Source organism: Rana temporaria, chromosome 8 (genome assembly GCF_905171775.1).
Source record: "Rana temporaria chromosome 8, aRanTem1.1, whole genome shotgun sequence".
NCBI lineage: Eukaryota > Metazoa > Chordata > Amphibia > Anura > Ranidae > Rana > Rana temporaria.
In genome coordinates, this window is record NC_053496.1 from 188,453,612 (window position 1) to 188,477,496 (window position 23,885).

General features: G+C 46.4%; 1 protein-coding gene across 1 annotated transcript; it reads right to left on the minus strand.

Moving 5' to 3' along the window:
- Positions 1-21,325: 21,325 nt before the first annotated feature.
- Positions 21,326-22,702, minus strand: LOC120910666 (gastrula zinc finger protein XlCGF17.1-like). Its single transcript, XM_040322419.1, has 2 exons — positions 22,644-22,702; positions 21,326-22,380 (listed from the first exon to the last, which is right to left on the minus strand). The coding sequence occupies exons 1-2, from the start codon at positions 22,700-22,702 to the stop codon at positions 21,393-21,395; spliced, it is 1,047 nt and encodes a 348-aa protein (XP_040178353.1). The 3' UTR covers positions 21,326-21,392.
- Positions 22,703-23,885: the final 1,183 nt, after the last annotated feature.

Here is a 23,885-nt window from a genome sequence, read left to right on the forward strand (position 1 = left end):
TTACTTCCCTCTTTCAACCCCACCACTATAGACGATATCGCTAAATTACTTGCTAATGTCCATCTTACCACCTGCCCTCTGGATCCTGTTCCCTCACAAATGCTACATTCACCCTCTGTCTCTATTCTACACTCTCTAACCCACATCTTCAATCTCTCCCTCTCTTCTGGCATCTTCCCTAACTCTTTGAAACATGCATTTGTCAGCCTCATATTTTTTTTTTTCCAAAGTGTATTTTGTGCGTGTACTCGAGAGAGGAGCCGGACTGCAGGAGTTGGGAGTAGGCAGGCCTCCCCCAGAGGCAATCTGCCACCTTACTCCATGCCCCGGGTGGCAATGGTGGGTGTGCGAGGGGGTCCTCCCACACAGCCCGCCCTTCCTGCTCCGCTTTGAAGCCCAACGGGGCAGAGGGACTCCCTATAAGGGAGTGAGAGGATCTAGCCCGCTCAAACAGCCCGTTATTCCTTCGCCTCTCTTTTTAGAGACCGCGTGGTCAAAGTGCGTGCATGTTAACCCAATTTCGAGTGCGTGTAAGTGTGGTGGTTTTTGTGGGAGGGGGGTGGGCGTACTAAGCGCAGGCTTACCTCGCATAGCACACCCACTGGGAGTCGGGCTGAGACCACCAAACTCAATTCACATGTAGCCGAGACCGGGATCCGAACCCCTAGCTGCAGAGGTGAATGGATTGTCAGCGCAGTGCCAATCGCATTGAGCCACCGCAGCTCCCGTCAGCCTCATACTTAAAAAGCCCACACTGGACCCATCCAATCTTGACAACCTACGCCCCATCTCCTTGCTCTCCTTTTTAACCAAACTCCTTGAACGTCTAGTCTACAACCGACTGAGCGTCCACCTTGCTGATAATAACCTTCTTGATCCCCTTCAGTCTGGGTTTCGTCCTCAACATTCCACAGAAACTGCTCTCCTAAAACTAACAAACGATATACTAACGGCCAAAACTAAGGAAAATTATTCTGTGCTCCTACTCCTGGACCTCTCTGCCGCCTTTGATACGGTTGACCACCCACTCTTCCTCAAAAAACTTCACACCTTTGGTCTCCGTGACTGTACTCTTTGCTGGCTCTCTACCTACTTATCCAACCGCACCTTTAGCGTTACTTACAATTCTACTTCCTACTTTCCTCTTCCTTTCTCTGTTGGGGTCCCCCAAGGTTCTGTTCTTGAACCCCTCCTATTTTCATTCTACACCTCCTCCCTGGGTCAGCTGATAGCCTCCTACGGCTTCCAATACCATCTCTGCGCTGACGACACTCAAATCTATCTCTCTGCCCCTCAACTCGCCCCTTCATTCCCCTCATGTATCACTAATCTATTATTATTATTATTATACAGGATTTATCGCCAACAGTACTATCAGATATATCAGTTTGGATGTCACACCACTTCCTCAAACTCAATCTATCCAAATCCAAACTTATAATTTTCCCTCCCCCACGTGCCTCTTCCCCTGATCTCTCTGACAAAATTGATGGCACAACCATAAGCCCATCCCAGCATGCCAAGGTCCTAGGAGTAGTCCTGGACTCTAAACTGTCCTTCAAGCCCCGCGTCCAATCACTGTCCAAATCTTGCTGCCTCAGCCTCCGCAACATCTCCAAAATACGCCCCTGTCTAACCAATGACACCACAAAGCTCCTAATTCACTCCCTGGTCATCTCTCGCCTCGATTACTGCAACTCCCTTCTCATTGGCTTACCCCTGCATACTCTAACCTCCCTTCAGTCCATCATGAATGCTGCTGCCAGACTCATCCACCTTACCAACCGCTCTGTCTCTGCTGCTCCTCTCAGTCAATCCCTCCACTGGCTTCCGCTCGCCCAACAAATTAAATTCAAAATACTAACAATTACCTACAAAGCAATCCACAGCTCTGACCCCAGCTACATCACTGACCTAGTCTCTAAATACCAACCTAATCGTTCTCTTCGTTCTTCTTAAGACCTCCTGCTCTCTCATCACCTCCTCCCATACTCGTCTACAGGACTTTTCCAGAGCCTCTCCAAGCCTATGGAACTCCTTACCCCAATCTGTCCATCTATCTCCTTCTCTATTAGCTTTTAGAGGATCCCTGAAAAGCCTCCTCTTCAGAGAAGCCTATCCTACCCACATCTAACAACTGTATTTTAATTTTGTCCATCTGATCACCCCCCACAGCCAACTACCCTTTGTCCCACTTGACCCTCCCTTCTAGACTGTGAGCTCTAACGAGCAGGGCCCTCTGATCCCTCCTGTATTGAATTGTATTGTAACTGTACTGTCTTCCCTGATATTGTAAAGCGCTGCGCAAACTGTTGGCGCTATATAAATCCTGTATAATAATAAATTAGGATATTTGCTGTGCTGGTCGAATGGTTTCCATTAATTTAAAATGGAAATTATTGCATTTGGCCACTAGATGGGGATAATTTATATGGTACTTAGCGCCATCTAATGGCCAAATGTGGTATTTTCTGTTTTACGTCAATGGTCAGTATTAAAACCACATGGTCAGATTTTTGCCACTAGATGAAGCCGATGAACCAATATGTGTCATGATTAGAGGAACGCGTGTCACATTCATTCTACAATTTGTTTTATAATAGATCCCTAAATGTCTGTGAAATCTTCCACCACAAAATGTACTCAGCCAATGAGAGGGAATGACTCCATTTTTATTTTTCTCCTGCTATCAATGGCCAACACGGTACAACACTTCATCCATGTCTTTGGTGATCTCTGATCTCCTTATGAAGTGTTTCTTACATGATGAAGATCAGCCATGGAGTATATCTGAGGTGTATATCAGGGTGTGCTTCTTCCCCACATGTCCAGCAACATTCATATACAAGACATTTCCCGCACTCACTAATACACCTCGAGGGGTTGTGTGGGACCCCTGATGTACAGGAAGACAGGACTTCAGTGAGGAACAATTCCCTCACTCAGACCAGGAAAGTTCATTCTCCCCCGTGTCCAATCTCAGATGACTGTAAACAGAGGACTTCTGTGACTGACAATTCCGTACTCAGGACAGGAAAAAGGCTTCTCCCCCATGTGAGATCTCTGATGTTTGGAAAGACTGGACTTCAGTAAAAAACATTTCCGCACTCAGAACAGGAAAAAGGCTTCTCCCCCGTGTGAGATCGCTGATGTATGGAAAGACAGGACTTCTCTGAAAAACATTTCCCGCACTCAGAACAGGAAAAAGGCTTCTCCCCCGTGTGAGATCTCTGATGTTTGGAAAGACTGCACTTCACTGAAAAACATTTTCCGCACTCAGAACAGGAAAAAGGCTTCTCCCCCGTGTGAGATCTCTGATGTATGGAAAGACTGGACTTCACTGAAAAACATTTTCCGCACTCAGAACAGGAAAAAGGCTTCTCCCCCGTGTGAGATCTCTGATGTTTGGAAAGACTGCACTTCACTGAAAAACATTTTCCGCACTCAGAACAGGAAAAAGGCTTCTCCCCCGTGTGAGATCTCTGATGTTTGGAAATACTGGACTTCTTTGAAAAACATTTTCCGCACTCAGAACAGGAAAAAGGCTTCTCCCCCGTGTGAGATCTCTGATGGGTGGAAAGATTGGCCTTCTGTGAAAAGCATTTTCCGTACTCAGAACAGGAAAAACGCAACTCCCCCGTGAGTGATCTCTGATGTTTAGAAAAATAGGACTTCTTTAAACCGTCCCGCACAGTCTGAGGTTCCTCAGTAAAAGAGGAATACGATGGTCCGGCACCGTCCCGCACAGTCTGAGGTTCCTCAGGATAAGAGGAATACGATGGTCCGGCACCATCCCGCACAGTCTGAGGTTCCTCAGGATAAGAGGAATACGATGGTCCGGCACCGTCCCGCACAGTCTGAGGTTCCTCAGGGATAAGAGGAATACGATGGTCCGGCACCGTCCCGCACAGTCTGAGGTTCCTCAGGATAAGAGGAATACGATGGTCCGGCACCGTCCCGCACAGTCTGAGATTCCTCAGGATAAGAGGAATACGATGGTCCATCTACACTGTGTGGTGCCGGATGGACATTTGAGGTAGTTGGGTTTTCTCCTGGACTATACTGTGTGATGTCCTCATCTTCTACTTTACAGTCTGGAGACAAAGTGAGACAATCCTCTGAGGTTTTCCTCATCTCCCGTCTATCTACTAAAATAGAAATACAAAGATTATTACTAGACATGAGCTGATTGGTTCCCCTAAACCAGGACTCCGCCCACATCAGGCAGCTTTGTCTCTGAGGATCTTACAATTCCCCCCTCAAGGTAACTAGTAAATGGCTCCTCTGATCTCCTACCAGATCATTTCTTTATTCATGGACCTTAGTCAGAGAGTGAGGAAACAACGAGAACTGTCTTTTATAGGAGTGACAGTGATGAGGGGATTATAGGACGAGGGTCAGGAGTATGTAATGTACAACATAGAGTATATAGTGCAGGGGTCAGGAGTATGTAATGTACAACATAGAGTATATAGTGCAGGGGTCAGGACTCATAATATTGGTATTGAGTAATCAATGGTGGATGAAATGTTTACTGGAGACAAGTTGCAGAGATCCCACACCGCTGCCTCCCATCTCCTGAGACTGCACTCAGTGACTTGGGTCTGAGACTATACAGACATATCCCTCCACCCGGCACAGCCAGCAAATAACAGAGCAAGTAACCCGGGAGAATTGTTCTGTCAGAGATCTCACTAGACGCGGGCATGGGGCAGAAGACACAAGGAATACAGGACGGGGAACACAGCTCAGGAAAGTGACCAGGGGATTACAGGCTGATATCATCCAGTCCCCGCCCTACTCTGGACCAATCAGTGAGCAGTATGGGTGGAGGAATGGATTTAGTGTTAATGACCCACCTGTGCTGATCTCTGTAGGAGTGTCCCCCTCTATAAATGTCCCCGTTATTCCATCCTCCTCCATAGACTGCTGATCATCCCTCACATACGTCTCTTCTTCTTCCGATTTCACCTCAAATTCTATATCGATTGGATCTCCACTCTAAACCAAGAGAATGAGAGAGAATATCATCTGTAAGATATAAACTTACATACAAAATCCACACATCATCTCCACCAGTCCATGTTCTAGATGCTCCGTCCCACCGACCTTGTAACAGTGGGGGATGGTGTGACCTTCCTGTGTGGAATCCCGGGAATACAGAGGACGGGGACATCTCTCTGGTGGGTTCCTGGTATTAGGTGGCTCCATCATATCCTTGTGTCCTTCTGAAAACTCCTCCATCACTCCATACTCCTCATCCTCCTCTTTATACTCTTCTTTTACAACAATATTATTATCCTCCAGGTTTCCACCCTAAAAATATATAATTAAACATTCATTGTAACGAAATAGCTTTAGTATGAACGATTCCCAACAATAATTGTTCCTCATCTACCTGATGGTGGTGGGGGATGGTGTGACCTTCCTGTGTGGAATCCCGGGAAAACAGAGGACGGGGACATCTCTCTGGGGGGTTTCTGTAGCTGGATGACTCCACCATGGTGTCCTGGTACAGATCTTTGTGTTCTTCCTCCATCACCCCATCCTCATCATCCTCCTCTTTTATCTCTTCTTTAACCTCAACTTTAGGATCTCTCAGGTCTCCACTCTGAATATAGAATAAAAATGACATCAATGGTAACAATGCAGATAATGTACAGATCCTAATGATACTATCAGTGATTGTTCCTCATCTACCTGATGATGGTGGGGGATGGTGTGACCTTCCTGTGTGGAATCCCGGGAATACAGAGGACGGGGACATCTCTCTGGTGGGTTCCCATTACTGGATCCATCTGTAGGAAACACACACACTGACTGAATACATTGTTTCTATGTGTTTATCAGATGATGGGGGATCTAGGTGGAGCCTCCGTACTGCTCTCTCCTTTACAATAAAGTCTCCTCTTACCCGGTGATGTGAGGGGCGGCTGATTGTCCATCATGACGTCCTTGTAGAGATCCTTGTGTCCTTCTAAATACTCCTACATAGGGAAATAGACAGTGACATCACCTGATACTTACAAAGATAAAGTCATCATCCAGACACATCCCTTGTGTTGAACCTTCACAGACATCAGGAATAGTTATTTCCTCCTCCATAAAGATTATAAAATCAAACACACGTATCATAAGTCCATCTCTAACTAAAACCCCAACCCGTATTATCGTATAATCTGTTAGTATAAACTGAAACGAAGAGAATGTTCCGGCCTTGTAAGTGGGGGAATGTTCTGCCCCTGAAGGGGTTAATCTAGGTCTCCACACTATATATGTGTGTATTATCATCTGCTGGAGATAAAAGACGTCACAGTGACTATGGAGGAAGAGGACGGACATGACGGGGTTACTGGGTGTAAATAGAAGATAAGATCTTATTACCTCCTCTGCTGCCGAATCCAACAATGTCTCCTCGCTACTCTCTCCCGACTCACCTCTCACCCGGAACTTCCCGTCTGTCCCTGACATCACTTCCTGTCTTCCATAGAGACTTCTTCTCTCTATGGTAGAAGTGAGATCACCATCTTGTGGAGATCAGAGGAACTGCAGCCCAGAGAAACATCTCATAGGTGTCCTTTTATGAAAGTGCGGTAAAATACGGCTATTCAGTTCTCAGGCATTCTCAGGGGAGATCGCTCTCCTCTGAGTGCCTGTTTATGAAGCTTTGTAGATCGATTCTCATGTTGAGATGAGGAGCGATCTACAAACGGCTGGAAACTCCTGAGAACTGCTTCTCTCACTGTAATCTGGCGTGATGTAGCGGGATTACAGTATGAGGAAGTGAAAAATACAGAAAAAGTTGAACACGAATCAGCACACATTATACACCACATATTAATAACATAATAAAGTTACATTCCCACCAAACAATATACATTAACCTAATTATTAAAAAACTATGGGCCGGATTCATAAAGAAGATACGACAGCGTCGTATCTCTGAGTCCGGACGGTCGTATCTATGCGACTGATTCATAGAATCAGGTTACGCATAGATCTCCCTAAGATCCGACAAATGTAAGTGACTTACACCATCGGATCTTAGGCTGCAATTCTAGGCCGGTCGCTAGGTGGCGATTCCATTGCGGTCGGCGTAGAATATTCAAATGAGTCGTTACGCCGATTCACGAACGTACGCTTGTCCTTCGCAGTAAATTTACGCGTTTCCGTAAGAGATATGCGGCGTAAAGATAAAACTGCCCCCTAGGTGGCGTAGCCAATGTTAAGTATGGCCGTCGTTCCCGCGTCGAAATTAAAAATTTAACAGTCGTTTGCGTAAGTCGTCCGTGGATGGCGCTGGACGCCATTTACGTTAACGTCGAAACCAATGACGTCCTTGCGACGTCATTTAGCGCAATGCACGTCGGGAAATTTTAGGGACGGCGCATGCGCAGTACGATCGGCGTGGGAACGCGCCTAATTTAAATGATCCATGCCCCCTACTCGGATCATTTGAATTAGGCGGGCTTGCGCCGAGCGGATTTACGCTACGCCGCCGCAACTTTATAGGCAAGTGCTTTGTGAATCAAGCACTTGCCCGGAAAACTTGCGGCGGTGTAACGTAAATGGGATACGTTACGCCGCCGCAGATTTACGCGAATATACGTGAATCTGGCCCTTTGTTTTTATCAATATTTAAAGCTCATACATGTGCCTATTTACATGTGAATGGTGTATAGGAAATGAATGGAATCCCACATATGTAATGCAGCTATACACCATTCATAGCAATGAAAAATACATTTATAATCATTACATTTTAATAAAGTATACAAATATAAACCCTGTATAACTGTAATAGAACAGTCCATGGGTAAAAACATATTTTAGGGTTTACAATTTTTTTTTACTAATAAATAAAAAATGATATAAAAATGACTTTAACCACTTAATCACCGCCTGCAGTCGAAATACGGCTGCAAAGCGGTTGCTTAACTCTGGGAGGAAGTCCATGGACGTCCTCCCAGAATCGCGCTCCCACGCGCCCTCTGGGGCGCGCACACAGGAATGTCCGCATCACGGTAAATCGCCGCTGATAGCGGCGGTTTACCACGTGATCGCTCCGTCCAATGACGGAGCAATCACTTGTAAACAAACCGGCGTCATGTGATGACGCCGGTTCCTCCCTCCCCTCTCTGTACCGAACGGTCCAGTGTGAGAGGAGAGGGGGGGAGAGAGCAGATGCAGCACGAGTGCTGTGGGCTGGATCTGTGACACATGCAGTCACAGATCCAGCCATCCATCCATCCCTGCTCAGCCATCCCTGCCCCATACTGTGCAATACTACACACCTATACTGTGCAATACTCTGCAATACCCCACACTACTCTGCAATACCCCACACTACTCTGCAATACCCCACACTACTCTGCAATACCCCACACTACTCTGAAATACCCCCACACTACTCTGCAATACCCCCACACTACTCTGCAATACTCCCACACTACTCTGCAATACCCCACACTACTCTGCAATATCCCACACTACTCTGCAATACCCCACACTACTCTGCAATACCCCACACTACTCTGCAATATCCCACACTACTCTGCAATACCCCACACTACTCTGCAATACCCCCACACTACTCTGCAATATCTCACACTACTCTGCAATACCCCACACTACTCTGCAATACCCCACACTACTCTTCAATACCCCACACTACTCTGCAATACCCCACACCACTCTGCAATACCCCACACTACTCTGCAATACCCCACACCACTCTGCAATACCCCACACTACTCTGCAATACCCCACACTACTCTGCAATACCCCACACTACTCTGCAATACCCCACACTACTCTGCAATACCCCACACCACTCTGCAATACCCCACACTACTCTGCAATACCCCACACCACTCTGCAATACCCCACACTACTCTGCAATACCCTACACTACTCTGCAATACCCCACACTACTCTGCAATACCCCACACTACTCTGCAATACCCCACACCACTCTGCAATACCCCACACTACTCTGCAATACCCCACACTACTCTGCAATATCCCACACTACTCTGCAATACCCCACACTACTCTGCAATACCCCACAATACCCTGCAATATCCCACACTACTCTGCAATACCCTACACTACTCTGAAATACCCCACACTACTCTGCAATATCCCACACCACTCTGCAATATCCCACACTACTCTGCAATACCCCACAATACTCTGCAATACCCCACAATACTCTGCAATACCCCACACTACTCTGCAATACCCCACACTACTCTGCAAAACCCCACACTACTCTGCAATACCCCCAATACTCTGCAATACCCCCACTACTCTGCAATACCCCCAATACTCTGCAATACCCCCACACTACCCTGCAATACCCTACAATACTCTGCAATACCCCACAATACTCTGCAATACCCCACACTACTCTGAAATACCCCACACTACTCTGCAATACCCCACACTACTCTGCAATATCCCACACTACTCTGCAATACCCTACACTACTCTGCAATTTCCCACACTACTCTGCAATACCACACACTACTCTGCAATACCCCACACTACTCTGCAATATCCCACACTACTCTGCAATATCCCACACTACTCTGCAATTTCCCACACTACTCTGCAATACCCCACACTACTCTGCAATACCCCACACTACTCTGAAATACCCCACACTACTCTGCAATACCCCACACTACTCTGCAATACCCCACACTACTCTGCAATACCCCACACTACCCTGCAATACCCCACACTACTCTGCAATACCCCCACACTACTCTGCAATACCCCACACTACTCTGCAATACCCCACACTACTCTGCAATACCCCACACTACTCTGCAATACCCCACACTACTCTGCAATATCCCACACTACTCTGCAATACCCCCACACTACTCTGCAATACCCTACAATACTCTGCAATACCCCACAATACTCTGCAATACCCCACACTACTCTGCAATATCCCACACTACTCTGCAATATCCCACACTACTCTGCAATACCCCCACACTACTCTGCAATATCCCACACTACTCTGCAATATCCCACACTACTCTGCAATACCCCACACTACTCTGCAATATCCCACACTACTCTGCAATACCCCACACTACTCTGCAATACCCCCACACTACTCTGCAATACCCCACACTACTCTGCAATATCCCACACTACTCTGCAATACCCCCACACTACTCTGCAATACCCCCACACTACTCTGCAATACCCCACACTACTCTGCAATATCCCACACTACTCTGCAATATCCCACACTACTCTGCAATACCCCCACACTACTCTGCAATACCCCCACACTACTCTGCAATACCCCACACTACTCTGCAATACCCCACACTACTCTGCAATACCCCACACTACTCTGCAATACCCCACACTACTCTGCAATACCCCTCAATACCCTGCAACGTCGCCTTTGGGGATTTTTAAGTAGGGAAGTTTGGCGCCATTCCACGAGCGTGTGCAATTTTGAAGGGTGACATGTTGGGTATCTATTTACTCGGCGTAACTTCATCTTTCACATTTATGCAAAATAATGAAGAAAAAAATACTAAATTTGCTACATTTTCTAACAGAAACAACAAAAAAATCATTTTTTTTACAGAATTTTCAGTCTTTTTTCTCTTATAGCGCAAAAAATAAAAACCCAACGGTGATTAAATACCACCAAAAGAAAGCTCTATTTGTGTGAAATAAAGGATGAAAAATTCATTTGGGTACAATGTTGTATGACGGAGTAATTGTCATTCAAATTGTGAGAGCACCGAAAGCTGAAAATTGGTCTGGTTATTAAGTGGGTTTATGTGCCCAGTGATCAAGTGGTTAATAGCATTTTAACATTTTAATGCAGGTAGACTAATATATATGTAGCGGGGTTATCCTGTCAAAGTCTTATGACAGGTCATTCCCGCTAGAACTTTATCCATTTTTTTTTGTAAATACTTAGGATATCTTTAAGGAAGTTATGCATTGTGGGAATGCAAGTAGCAGGAGATATGGACTCCATTGACTCGTAGAGAAACAGACTACACTTCCCACAATGCCCTGTACTATTGGAACATGTGACACCTCCGCACAGACTTATGGGGGAGTTTACTTAAGGAAAGGGTGTGGCTGTTTTTCGCTCTCTCTGGAACCTGCGCTTCTCTCCTCTGCGGAGTTGCTAACAGAGCACAGCCGTGGTGTTAGGCCAGAAGCCTGGGCCTATCCACTGAGAGACCAGCTATCCATACGGAAGCAAGATTCCAGCATCCGGCCCGTGTTCCTGAAGATTGAGGAGACTGCCCCGCTGACACTGAAACCAGGGCTCGACAAATCCCGGTCGCCAGGTCGCCATGGCGACTAGAAATAGTGTCCTGGCGACTTGGCTTGGAAGGTGGGCAAAAAAAAAATGTTCTTGTGAGCTGGCGCCATCTGGTGGTGAGCCGTTGGTATTACAAGTTATTACCACCAGATGTGAGCTGGCGCCATCTGGTGGTGAGCCGTTGGTATTACAAGTTATTACCACCAGATGTGAGCTGGCGCCATCTGGTGGTGGCCGTTGGTATTACAAGTTATTACCACCAGATGTGAGCTGGCGCCATCTGGTGGTGAGCCGTTGGTATTACAAGTTATTACCACCAGATGTGAGCTGGCGCCATCTGGTGGTGGCCGTTGGTATTACAAGTTAAGCATTACAAGTTAAAGCTGGAGTTCACCCAAAAATCAACTTTCTGCAGTTAGATCCAGCATACTGCTGACATCTGCAGTATGCTGGTCTTTTTTTTTTCTATTTTGGTACTTATCGTTTTAGCAGTATTTCTTCTATGGCTCAGAGCGGGGAATCCTGCGGGGAATGGGCGTTCCCGAAGGCAAGCAAGTTGATTGACGGCCTTCGATAGCGCGTCACGGCTTCCAAAACAGCCGAGGTGACACTTGGCTGTTTACGGCGCCTGCGCCTGCCGTGTAGAGCTGACTGCGCAGGCGCCGTAAATTGCAGAGTGTCACTCGTGTGTATTTTCGAAAGCCGTGACGCGCTATCGAAGGCTGTCAATCAACTTGCTTGTCTTCGGGAACGCCTATACCAGGATTTAATCCCCGCTCGGAGCCATAGAAGAAATACTGCTAAAACGATAAGTACCAAAAAAAAAAGACCAGCATACTGCAGATGTCAGCAGTATGCTGGATCTAACTGCAGAAAGTTGATTTTTGGGTGAACTCCCGCTTTAAACAGCAATTCTTATGTAATTTTTCACTATTTTTTACTGTTTTCACTGCCATCTTCTTCCCTCTAATTAGAACCCCCCAAACATGATATATATTTTTTATCCTAACACCCTAGAGAATAAAATGGCGATCGTTGCAATACTTTTTGTCATGCCGTATTTGCGCAGCGGTCTTACAAGCACACTTTTTTGGGAAAAAATTACACTTTCTTTAATTAAAAAATAAGACAACAGTAAAGTTATCCCCATTTTTTTTAATATTAAGAAAGATAATGTTACGCCGAGTAAATTCATACCCAACATGTCACGCTTCAAAATTGCGTCCGCTCATGGAATGCCGACAAACTTTTACCCTTTAAAATCTGCATAGGCGACGTTTAAAAAAATCTACAGGTTGCATGTTTTGAGTTACAGAGAAGGTGTAGAGCTAGAATTATTGCTCTCGCTCTACCAATCGCGGTGATACCTCACATGTGTGGTTTGAACACCGTTTACATATGCCGGCGCTGCTCACGTATGCGTTCGCTTCTGCGCGCGAGCTCGTCGGGACGGGGCGCGTCTTCTGGCTCCTAACTTTTTTAGCTGGCTCTGAGATTCCAAGCAAATTTGTCAAACCCTGACTGAAACAGTGGAGTACCTCCGTCTGGGATCCTGTGTGCCGTGGAGCAGTGCTCGTCAGCGCGCCCCTTTCTGAGGAGAACTCAGGCGGATCGGCCTGTCGGGTGAGAGAGCACTTGCTCGGTTTCAGACTCTGGGTTTAACACCGACACCTAGTGCCATTTCACAGGCCACAGACACTTGTTCGGCCTAGAGGGGGAACTCTGTGCTGGTTGGGTTATATTACCCTGACCTTCATGTAAATGGAGAAATATGGGTTTTGTTGCTCGTTGCAGCCGCACACATTCTATCTATATTTGTGTGTGTGTAATATATATATATGTATACATATCCAATGTTTAATGATCTTTGAGTAAAGAAGAATTGGTGAGAGAAAATTCTAGAAACGGTGAATTCATAGTTCAAAGGATTTACGGCTCTTTATTTATGAAATTTATACATTTTATCACTTGAATTATTTTTCCCATTATGGGTGTGAGTGAGGCCTCATGTCCAAGTTTTGTCTGAGGCCTCACACAGCCTAGAGCCGCCTCTGGTCCTGTATATCCTTATAGATGGGTCATCTCCACTCCCACCAAGGGGGAGAGAAATATATTACTGCCTAGTCCAGACTTTCTCAGCCAGGGTTCCTCCAAAGGGTTCTAGGGGTTCCTTGAGCAATGGACAATTTCTGTCTCTCAGGAACAACTGACATCAATGATCTGTAAGGGGGGGGGGGGCAAGCTTCCCTCCAATGACGATGTAAGAATGTCCATCTCCACTGACCTCTGATATAATGGGGTCCTTCTCTCATTGGTCACCAATGTAATGGACCAATAAAGCTACCACTTAAAATGACCTCTGGGTTTGGACATAATTTGGCTTGTTTTGGTGATTGGTTGCCACAAGTGTCCTAACACCCAGTAATGTACACCCACCAGGCTTATTCAGCTGTCAGCTGGGGATTTTCTGGTTGGCCGGTAAATGTAATGTTAATAAAAGTATAAAAAAATTGGATTTTTATAACAGCTTACCTGTAAAATCCTTTTCTTGGAGTACATCACGGGACACAGAGTCTAGTCATTACTATGTGGGTTATATGTTCCACCTTCAGGTGCTGGACACTGGTGTAATCAATTAGACAGGAAGTACCCTCCCTATATAACCCCTCCCATACTGGGAGCACCTCAGTTTTTGTAGCAAAGCAATAAGTGTCCCAATATCCCCAGACAAGAGGGGCGGGAGCTCTGTGTCCCGTGATGTACTCCAAGAAAAGGATTTTACAGGTAAGCTGTTATAAAAATCCTATTTTCTTTATCGTACATCACGGGACACAGAGTCTAGTCATTACTAAGTGGGATGTCCCAAAGCAATGCTTACTGAGGGGAGGGAGACACAAATAACGCAGACCGCCATCAGACGTGAGGACCTATAATGCTGCCTGCAGCATACTGCGCCAAAAAGCGGCATCCTTAGACACTGGCGAAAAAACTGAGGTGCTCCCAGTGTGGGAGGGGTTATATAGGGAGGGAACTTCCTGTCTAATTGATTACACCAGTGTCCAGCACCTGAAGGTGGAACATATAACCCACTTAGGGCCAGATTCACGTAGAGTGCGTATCTTTAGGCGGGCGTAGCGCATCTCATATGCGCTACGCCGATGTAACAGAGCGGCAAGTACAGTATTCACAAAGCACTTTCTCCCTAAGTTACGGCGGCGTAGCATAAATGGGCCGGCGTAAGCCCGCCTAATTCAAAGTAGCAAGGCAGTGGGTGTGTTGTATTAAAATGAAGCGTGACCCCATGTAAATGAAGGGCCTAACGAACGGCGCATGCTCAGAATCACGTCGCATATACTCCCTAAGATACAACAGCTCAATGCGAACGTAACCTACGCCCAGCCCCATTCACCTACGACTTACGTAAACAACGGCTGTTCAGACGTCCATACCTTTGCATAGGCTGCACCACCTTTTTGGTGGAATAACTATATGCCGGACGTACGCCTTACGTAAACGGCGTAGATTACTGCGTACATTCGTGAATCGGCGTATCTTACTCATTTACATATTCGGCGTGTAAATCTTTGGAAGCGCCCATTGCGGCCAGCGTAAATATGCGCCCAAGATCCGACGGCGTAGGAGACTTACGTTGGTCGGATGAGGCCAGAATTCAGGCGTATCTAGTATTGAGAATAAGGTGCATAGATACAACGGCGCATCTGGACACTTACGCTGCGTATCTGTAGATACGCCAGCGTAAGTCTTTATGAATCTGGCCCATTGTAATTACTAGACTCTGTGTCCCGTGATGTACGATAAAGAAAAAACTGTATGGACCCCCCACCACCAAGAAATTCATACTAGACCCTTATTAGAGCATGCAGCCTGACTGGGCAGGGAAGGGTGGGGGGTGGGGAGTGAGCATGTCTCCTCCTGAACCATACCAAACCACATACCCTCAACATGGGGAGAGAATTTTGCCCAGTCCATTCCCTCCTGGTTGGAAAGTTGAACAAGTCCAATGTATGATCTCGTATCGGGGAACATGAGGGATCTGTACAACATAAGACATCGGGAAATGTATATCTGTCTGCAGAACACGGGGGAGATATTGGAACTCTAATTCATGGTCACCTGGAAATAATGAAAAGGAGAAAGTCCATCCAAACCGTGAGATTGGTCAGAGACTAATTGGTATCATTCTGGGCATTGCCAGACTAGGTCTTGGTGACAGAGTGAAGGGTGATGCTGCTCATACTATATGTAACCCTCATCTACATCATGGACCTCTTCTTCAGCTTCTTAGTAAATAGGATAGAAATCTTCACAATCCTATAGAAGAGGTTGGGGGTTTGGTCAGTGCACATGTCTACAGCTTAGTAGATGATAAATTAGACAGATAACTGAGAAGCCGCAGATGTCACTCGCTAACAAGCTTTTAGATGTTTTACGAAGTTCCAAGGAATGTCTATACAAGAGGAAATCTATATGTTGTAAACGCCTAGAAGAGGCCACTTGGCATCCTGGCGTGAGTCGCTCCTTTCCCTGGTGAAATAAAAGGTTTGTTTTCCTGGAGTCCGTGTCCGGAGTCCATTCCTGGTTTCCCAGAACTCAAAGAGCCGTTTTGCTGCAACATTTATCTGGTGCATTGGCCGGGAAACCAGGTGTGACGGCTGTGACAGGTGACAACACCACCAGCAATTCTTCTCATTCCACCGACACACACAACCTTTTTTTTCTCTTCAATACATTTTTTTATTATCATTTTTACTTTTAAACAGATTACAGTCATAGAATCAGGAAATAGTAAAAAGGTAGAAATGCGATTGGTCAGGAAAATGACTTGTCTGGAATGTGGAGGCGGAGTCATACAATACAATACACAACGTGTTACATTATTATAACAAAGTATTGTAGAAAAGATCACACCATAGAAAATGGGGGGAAAGGAGAAAATAAACCCGGATATTAAGGGGAAATTTGTGTACGAGGAACACCTTAACAATCACCACCATTTAATTCTCCAGGGCCTCTGCTATCAGATAATATATGTTTGGGGTTTTATCTAATCTTCAGGCCCAAAATTTGCAAAAACATCTGACAGTGAAAGGATTAATGTGAGCTAGATGGGATCACTCTGCTGTGCTCACACATTAGAGCTCCCCCTAGCTGCAGCCTGGTAATACCATTGCTAGGAAGTCTATTCATTTATCTGCTCCATACTTCCCATCTTTATATAAACGTCTCCTGACATTTAGGGGTCTATTCATAAAATATGTGCATAGCAATTCCCCCGGGGAAAGTCCATGTACATTCCTTCTGTGTAAATGGGGGAAAGATGAATGCCACCCCTTGACGTTTGCAAATGGGGTTCTTTCTCAAAGTGGGGGGATTTATATAAGTGGAAGCCCTTCTGACTCTGCACTTCAGCGAATGCACAAAGCGAAGGAACACAAAATACCTTGAAATTTGTCACACAGGTAACCTTATACACACTCTCTGCTCTTCCTCCCCCTTCTAAAATGCACCGTCTGCCACTCCTTCTGACAGCTGCGTCTTCAATCCTTAAACTGTCTTTCATTCATCCCTGTTCTCCACCCCACACCTTGTATATATCGCCCTCACTTCTGTCCTCCCCTTATTACTGCGCTCACCAACTCTGGCTAACTCTATATTTATACGCCCAATACTCGAAACCACTGGGGCATGTCCCTTCATATAAATCACATTCCCACATTACCTCCCTCACCCTTCTGCTTCTCCTATCCTCTGGTGATGCATCACCAAACTCTGGCCCTCCTTCTAACTGTGCTCAACACACCCATTACCCTACACCCTCTGGCTGCAGCCGCAATGCACACAATCTAGTTCCCATTACTCTTCTTCCCAAGAACAGACTCCCATTCTCTTGTGCCCATTGGAACGCTCGCTCCGTCTGTAACAAAGTCACCTCCCTCCACGATCTCTTTATCGCTAAATCCTTTAATCTTCTCGCCGTTACCGAAACCTGGCTTCACAAATCCGACACTGCGTCTTCTGCTGCTCTATCCCACGGTGGTCTTCTTTGGACTCACTCCCCCAGACCCAGTGGACCCAAAGGAGGGGGTGTTGGAATTCTTTTAGCCCCACATAGCACCTTTCAAGTACTTCACCCACCTCCCTCTCTGGAACTCTCCTCATTTGAGGCACATTGCATTCGTCTCTTCTCCCCAGTTTCTCTAAGGATAGCTGTGATCTACCGGCCCCCCGGTCCAGTATCATCCTTTCTTGATGACTTCTCTGCCTGGCTACCCTACTTTCTCTCTTCTGAAATACCCACAATCATTCTTGGCGACTTCAACATCCCTACTAATGCCAACACTCCTGCAACTTCCAAACTTCTCAGTTTAATCTCCTCCTTTGACCTGAAGCAATGGATACACAACGGACACACAATGGATACATGCTTCTACTCACTCCGAAGGCAATACCCTTGACCTTGTCTTTTCCCACCTATGCACTCCATGCAACCTCTCCAACTATCCTTACCCCCTCTCTGATCACCACCTTATTAATTTCACTCTCTTCCTCTCCTCTCCACCCAAACGCCTAACGGTTTCTAGTAGAAACCTTCACCATATCAACCCTTGTCTTCTACACTCTTCGACTGACCACCTCTATGACAAAATCGCACCCCTGTCCTGCACCCACCTAGCCACTTCTGTCTACAACACTTCACTTCTAGCATCACTGGACAGACTGGTCCCCCTCACTACACGCAGAATAAGGCCCCGTCCCCTTCAACCCTGGCAAACAGATGATACTAGAAGTCTGAAAAAAAAACAGCCGTGCCCTCGAGCGCTTGTGGCGTAAGACAAAGTCCCAAAAAGATTTCGACCAGTATAAATCTGCCCTCCAAATATACAATTGCAGCCTCCTCACAAGCAGACCTATTTTATCCCCCTCATTAAAAACGTATCATCCCATCCCCGTCAACTCTTCTCTACCTTCAACTCTCTCCTTCGTCCCCCATTGCCTCCATCCACCAACTCACTGCCCATGAGATCGCCAATCACTTCAAACAGAAGATTGATACAATTCGCGAGGAGATCTTTACTGTTCAGATACCCTCCATGCTATAGACCTCATGCCCACAGGTACAATCATTACTTCCCTCTTTCAACCCCACCACTATAGACGATATCGCTAAATTACTTGCTAATGTCCATCTTACCACCTGCCCTCTGGATCCTGTTCCCTCACAAATGCTACATTCACCCTCTGTCTCTATTCTGCACTCTCTAACCCACATCTTCAATCTCTCCCTCTCTTCTGGCATCTTCCCTAACTCTTTGAAACATGCATTTGTCAACCTCATATTTTTTTTTTTCCAAAGTGTATTTTGTGCGTGTACTCGAGAGAGGAGCCGGACTGCAGGAGTTGGGAGTAGGCAGGCCTCCCCCAGAGGCAATCTGCCACCTTTCTCCATGCCCCGGGTGGCAATGGTGGGTGTGCGAGGGGGTCCTCCCACACAGCCCGCCCTACCTGCTCCGCTTTGAAGCCCAACGGGGCAGAGGGACTCCCTATAAGGGAGTGAGAGGATCTAGCCCGCTCAACCAGCCCGTTATTCCTTCGCCTCTCTTTTTAGAGACCGCGTGGTCAAAGTGCGTGCATGTTAACCAAATTTCGAAGTGTGGTGGTTTTTGTGGGAGGGGGGTGGGCGTACTAAGCGCAGGCTTACCTCGCATAGCACACCCACTGGGAGTCGGGCTGAGACCACCAAACTCAATTCACATGTAGCCGAGACCGGGATCCGAACCCCTAGCTGCAGAGGTGAATGGCTTGTCAGCGCAGTGCCAATCGCGTTGAGCCACCGCAGCTCCCGTCAGCCTCATACTTAAAAAGCCCACACTGGACCCATCCAATCTTGACAACCTACGCCCCATCTCCTTGCTCTCCTTTTTAACCAAACTCCTTGAACGTCTACAGCCGACTGAGCGTCCACCTTGCTGATAATAACCTTCTTGATCCCCTTCAGTCTGGGTTTCGTCCTCAACATTCCACAGAAACTGCTCTCCTAAAACTAACAAACGATATACTAACAGCCAAAACTAAGGAACATTATTCTGTGCTCCTACTCCTGGACCTCTCTGCCGCCTTTGATACGGTTGACCACCCACTCTTCCTCAAAAAACTTCACACCTTTGGTCTCCGTGACTGTACTCTTCGCTGGCTCTCTACCTACTTATCCAACCGCACCTTCAGCGTTACTTACAATTCTACTTCCTCCTCTCCTCTTCCTTTCTCTGTTGGGGTCCCCCAAGGTTCTGTTCTTGAACCCCTCCTATTTTCATTCTACACCTCCTCCCTGGGTCAGCTGATAGCCACCCACGGCTTCCAATACCATCTCTGCGCTGACGACACTCAAATCTATCTCTCTGCCCCTCAACTCGCCCCTTCATTCCCCTCATGTATCACTAATCTATTATTATTATTATTATACAGGATTTATCGCCAACAGTACTATCAGATATATCAGTTTGGATGTCACACCACTTCCTTTAAACTCAATCTATCCGAAACCAAACTTATCATTTTCCTTCCCCACGTGCCTCTTCCCCTGATCTCTCTGTCAAAATTGATGGCACAACCATAAGCCCATCCCCACATGCCAAGGTCCTAGGAGTAGTCCTGGACTCTGAACTGTCCTTTAAGCCCCACGTCCAATCACTGTCCAAATCTTGCTGCCTCAGCCTCCGCAACATCTCCAAAATACGCCCCTTTCTAACCAATGACACCACAAAGCTCCTAATTCACTCCCTGGTCATCTCTCGTCTCGATTACTGCAACTCCTTCCTCATTGGCTTACCCCTGCATACTCTAACCCCCCTTCAGTCCATCATGAATGCTGCTGCCAGACTCACCCACCTTACCAACCGCTCTGTCTCTGCTGCTCCTCTCAGTCAATCCCTCCACTGGCTTCCGCTCGCCCAACAAATTAAATTCAAAATACTAACAATTACCTACAAAGCAATCCACAGCTCTGACCCCAGCTACATCACTGACCTAGTCTCTAAATACCAACCTAATCGTTCTCTTCGTTCTTCTTAAGACCTCCTGCTCTCTCATCACCTCCTCCCATGCTCGTCTACATGACTTTTCCAGAGCCTCTCCAAGCCTATGGAACTCCTTACCCCAATCTGTCCATCTATCTCCTTCTCTATTAGCTTTTAGAGGATCCCTGAAAAGCCTCCTCTTCAGAGAAGCCTATCCTACCCACACCTAACAACTGTACTTTAATTTTGTCCATCTGATCATCCCCCACAGCCAACTACCCTTTGTCCCACTTGACCCTCCCTTCTAGACTGTAAGCTCTAACGAGCAGGGCCCTCTGATCCCTCCTGTATTGAATTGTATTGTAACTGTACTGTCTTCCCTGATGTTGTAAAGCGCTGCGCAAACTGTTGGCGCTATATAAATCCTGTATAATAATAAATTAGGATATTTGCTGTGCTGGTCGAATGGTTTCCATTCATTTAAAATGGAAATTATTGGATTTGGCCACTAGATGGGGATAATTTATATGGTACTTAGCGCCATCTAATGGCCAAATGTGGTATTTTCTGTTTTACGTCAATGGTCAGTATTAAAACCACATGGTCAGATTTTTGCCACTAGATGAAGCCGATGAACCAATATGTGTCATGATTAGAGGAACGCGTGTCACATTCATTCTACAATTTGTTTTATAATAGATCCCTAAATGTCTGTGAAATCTTCCACCACAAAATGTACTCAGCCAATGAGAGGGAATGACTCCATTTTTATTTTTCTCCTGCTATCAATGGCCAACACGGTACAACACTTCATCCATGTCTTTGGTGATCTCTGATCTCCTTATGAAGTGTTTCTTACATGATGAAGATCAGCCATGGAGTATATCTGAGGTGTATATCAGGGTGTGCTTCTTCCCCACATGTCCAGCAACATTCACATACAAGACATTTCCCGCACTCACTAATACACCTCGAGGGGTTGTGTGGGACCCCTGATGTACAGGAAGACAGGACTTCAGTGAGGAACAATTCCCTCACTCAGACCAGGAAAGTTCATTCTCCTCCTTGTCCAATCTCAGATGACTGTAAACAGACGACTTCTGTGACTGACAATTCCCGTACTCAGGACAGGAAAAAGGCTTCTCCCCCATGTGAGATCTCTGATGTTTGGAAAGACTGGACTTCTCTGAAAAACATTTCCCGCACTCAGAATAGGAAAAAGGCTTCTCCCCCGTGTGAGATCTCTGATGTGTGGAAAGATTGAACTTCGCTGAAAAACATTTTCCGCACTCAGAACAGGAAAAAGGCTTCTCCCCCGTGTGAGATCTCTGATGTATGGAAAGACTGGACTTCTCTGAAAAACATTTCCCGCACTCAGAACAGGAAAAAGGCTTCTCCCCCGTGTGAGATCTCTGATGTGTGGAAAGATTGAACTTCGCTGAAAAACATTTTCCGCACTCAGAACAGGAAAAAGGCTTCTCCCCCGTGTGAGATCTCTGATGTATGGAAAGACTGGACTTCTCTGAAAAACATTTCCCGCACTCAGAACAGGAAAAAGGCTTCTCCCCCGTGTGAGATCTCTGATGTTTGGAAAGACTGCACTTCACTGAAAAACATTTTCCGCACTCAGAACAGGAAAAAGGCTTCTCCCCCGTGTGAGATCTCTGATGTTTGGAAATACTGGACTTCTCTGAAAAACATTTTCCGCACTCAGAACAGAAAAAAGGCTTCTCCCCCGTGTGTGATCTCTGATGTATGGAAAGACTGGACTTCTTTGAAAAACATTTTCCGCACTCAGAACAGGAAAAAGGCTTCTCCCCCGTGTGAGATCTCTGATGGGTGGAAAGATTGGCCTTCTGTGAAAAGCATTTTCCGTACTCAGAACAGGAAAAACGCAACTCCCCCGTGAGTGATCTCTGATGTTTAGAAAAATAGGACTTCTTTAAACCGTCCCGCACAGTCTGAGGTTCCTCAGTAAAAGAGGAATACGATGGTCCGGCACCGTCCCGCACAGTCTGAGGTTCCTCAGGATAAGAGGAATACGATGGTCCGGCACCATCCCGCACAGTCTGAGGTTCCTCAGGATAAGAGGAATACGATGGTCCGGCACCGTCCCGCACAGTCTGAGGTTCCTCGGGATAAGAGGAATACGATGGTCCGGCACCGTCCCGCACAGTCTGAGGTTCCTCAGGATAAGAGGAATACGATGGTCCGGCACCGTCCCGCAAAGTCTGAGATTCCTCAGGATAAGAGGAATACGATGGTCCATCTACACTGTGTGGTGCCGGATGGACATTTGAGGTAGTTGGGTTTTCTCCTGGCCTATACTGTGTGATGTCCTCATCTTCTACTTTACAGTCTGGAGACAAAGTGAGACAATCCTCTGAGGTTTTCCTCATCTCCCGTCTATCTACTAAAATAGAAATACAAAGATTATTACTAGACATGAGCAGATTGGTTCCCCTAAACCAGAACTCCGCCCACATCAGGCAGCTTTGTCTCTGAGGATCTTACAATTCCCCCCTCAAGGTAACTAGTAAATGGCTCCTCTGATCTCCTACCAGATCATTTCTTTATTCATGGACCTTAGTCAGAGAGTGAGGAAACAACGAGAACTGTCTTTTATAGGAGTGACAGTGATGAGGGGATTATAGGACGAGGGTCAGGAGTATGTAATGTACAATATAGAGTATATAGTGCAGGGGTCAGGAGTATGTAATGTACAACATAGAGTATATAGTGCAGGGGTCAGGAGTATGTAATGTACAACATAGAGTATATAGTGATGGGTCAGGACTCATAATATTGGTATTGAGTAATCAGTGGTGGATGAAATGTTTACTGGAGACAAGTTGCAGAGATCCCACACCGCTGCCTCCCATCTCCTGAGACTGCACTCAGTGACTTGGGTCTGAGACTATACAGACATATCCCTCCACCCGGCACAGCCAGCAAATAACAGAGCAAGTAACCCGGGAGAATTGTTCTGTCAGAGATCTCACTAGACGCGGGCATGGGGCAGAAGACACAAGGAATACAGGACGGGGGAACACAGCTCAGGAAAGTGACCAGGGGATTACAGGCTGATATCATCCAGTCCCCGCCCTACTCTGGACCAATCAGTGAGCAGTATGGGTGGAGGAATGGATTTAGTGTTAATGACCCACCTGTGCTGATCTCTGTAGGAGTGTCCCCCTCTATAAATGTCCCCGTTATTCCATCCTCCTCCATAGACTGCTGATCATCCCTCACATACGTCTCTTCTTCTTCCGATTTCACCTCAAATTCTATATCGATTGGATCTCCACTCTAAACCAAGAGAATGAGAGAGAATATAATCTGTAAGATATAAACTTACATACAAAATCCACACATCATCTCCACCAGTCCATGTTCTAGATGCTCCGTCCCACCGACCTTGTAACAGTGGGGGATGGTGTGACCTTCCTGTGTGGAATCCCGGGAATACAGAGGACGGGGACATCTCTCTGGTGGGTTCCTGGTATTAGGTGGCTCCATCATATCCT

Bases quoted from the DNA above. Each gene is read 5' to 3' on its own strand.
- LOC120910666 (XM_040322419.1), bottom strand. From the start codon at position 22,702: ATGAGGACATCACACAGTATAGGCCAGGAGAAAACCCAACTACCTCAA. The intron at 22,381-22,643 runs GCACCACACAGT...TTATCCTGAGGA, and splicing joins CTACCTCAAATGTCCATCCG to ACCTCAGACTGTGCGGGACG.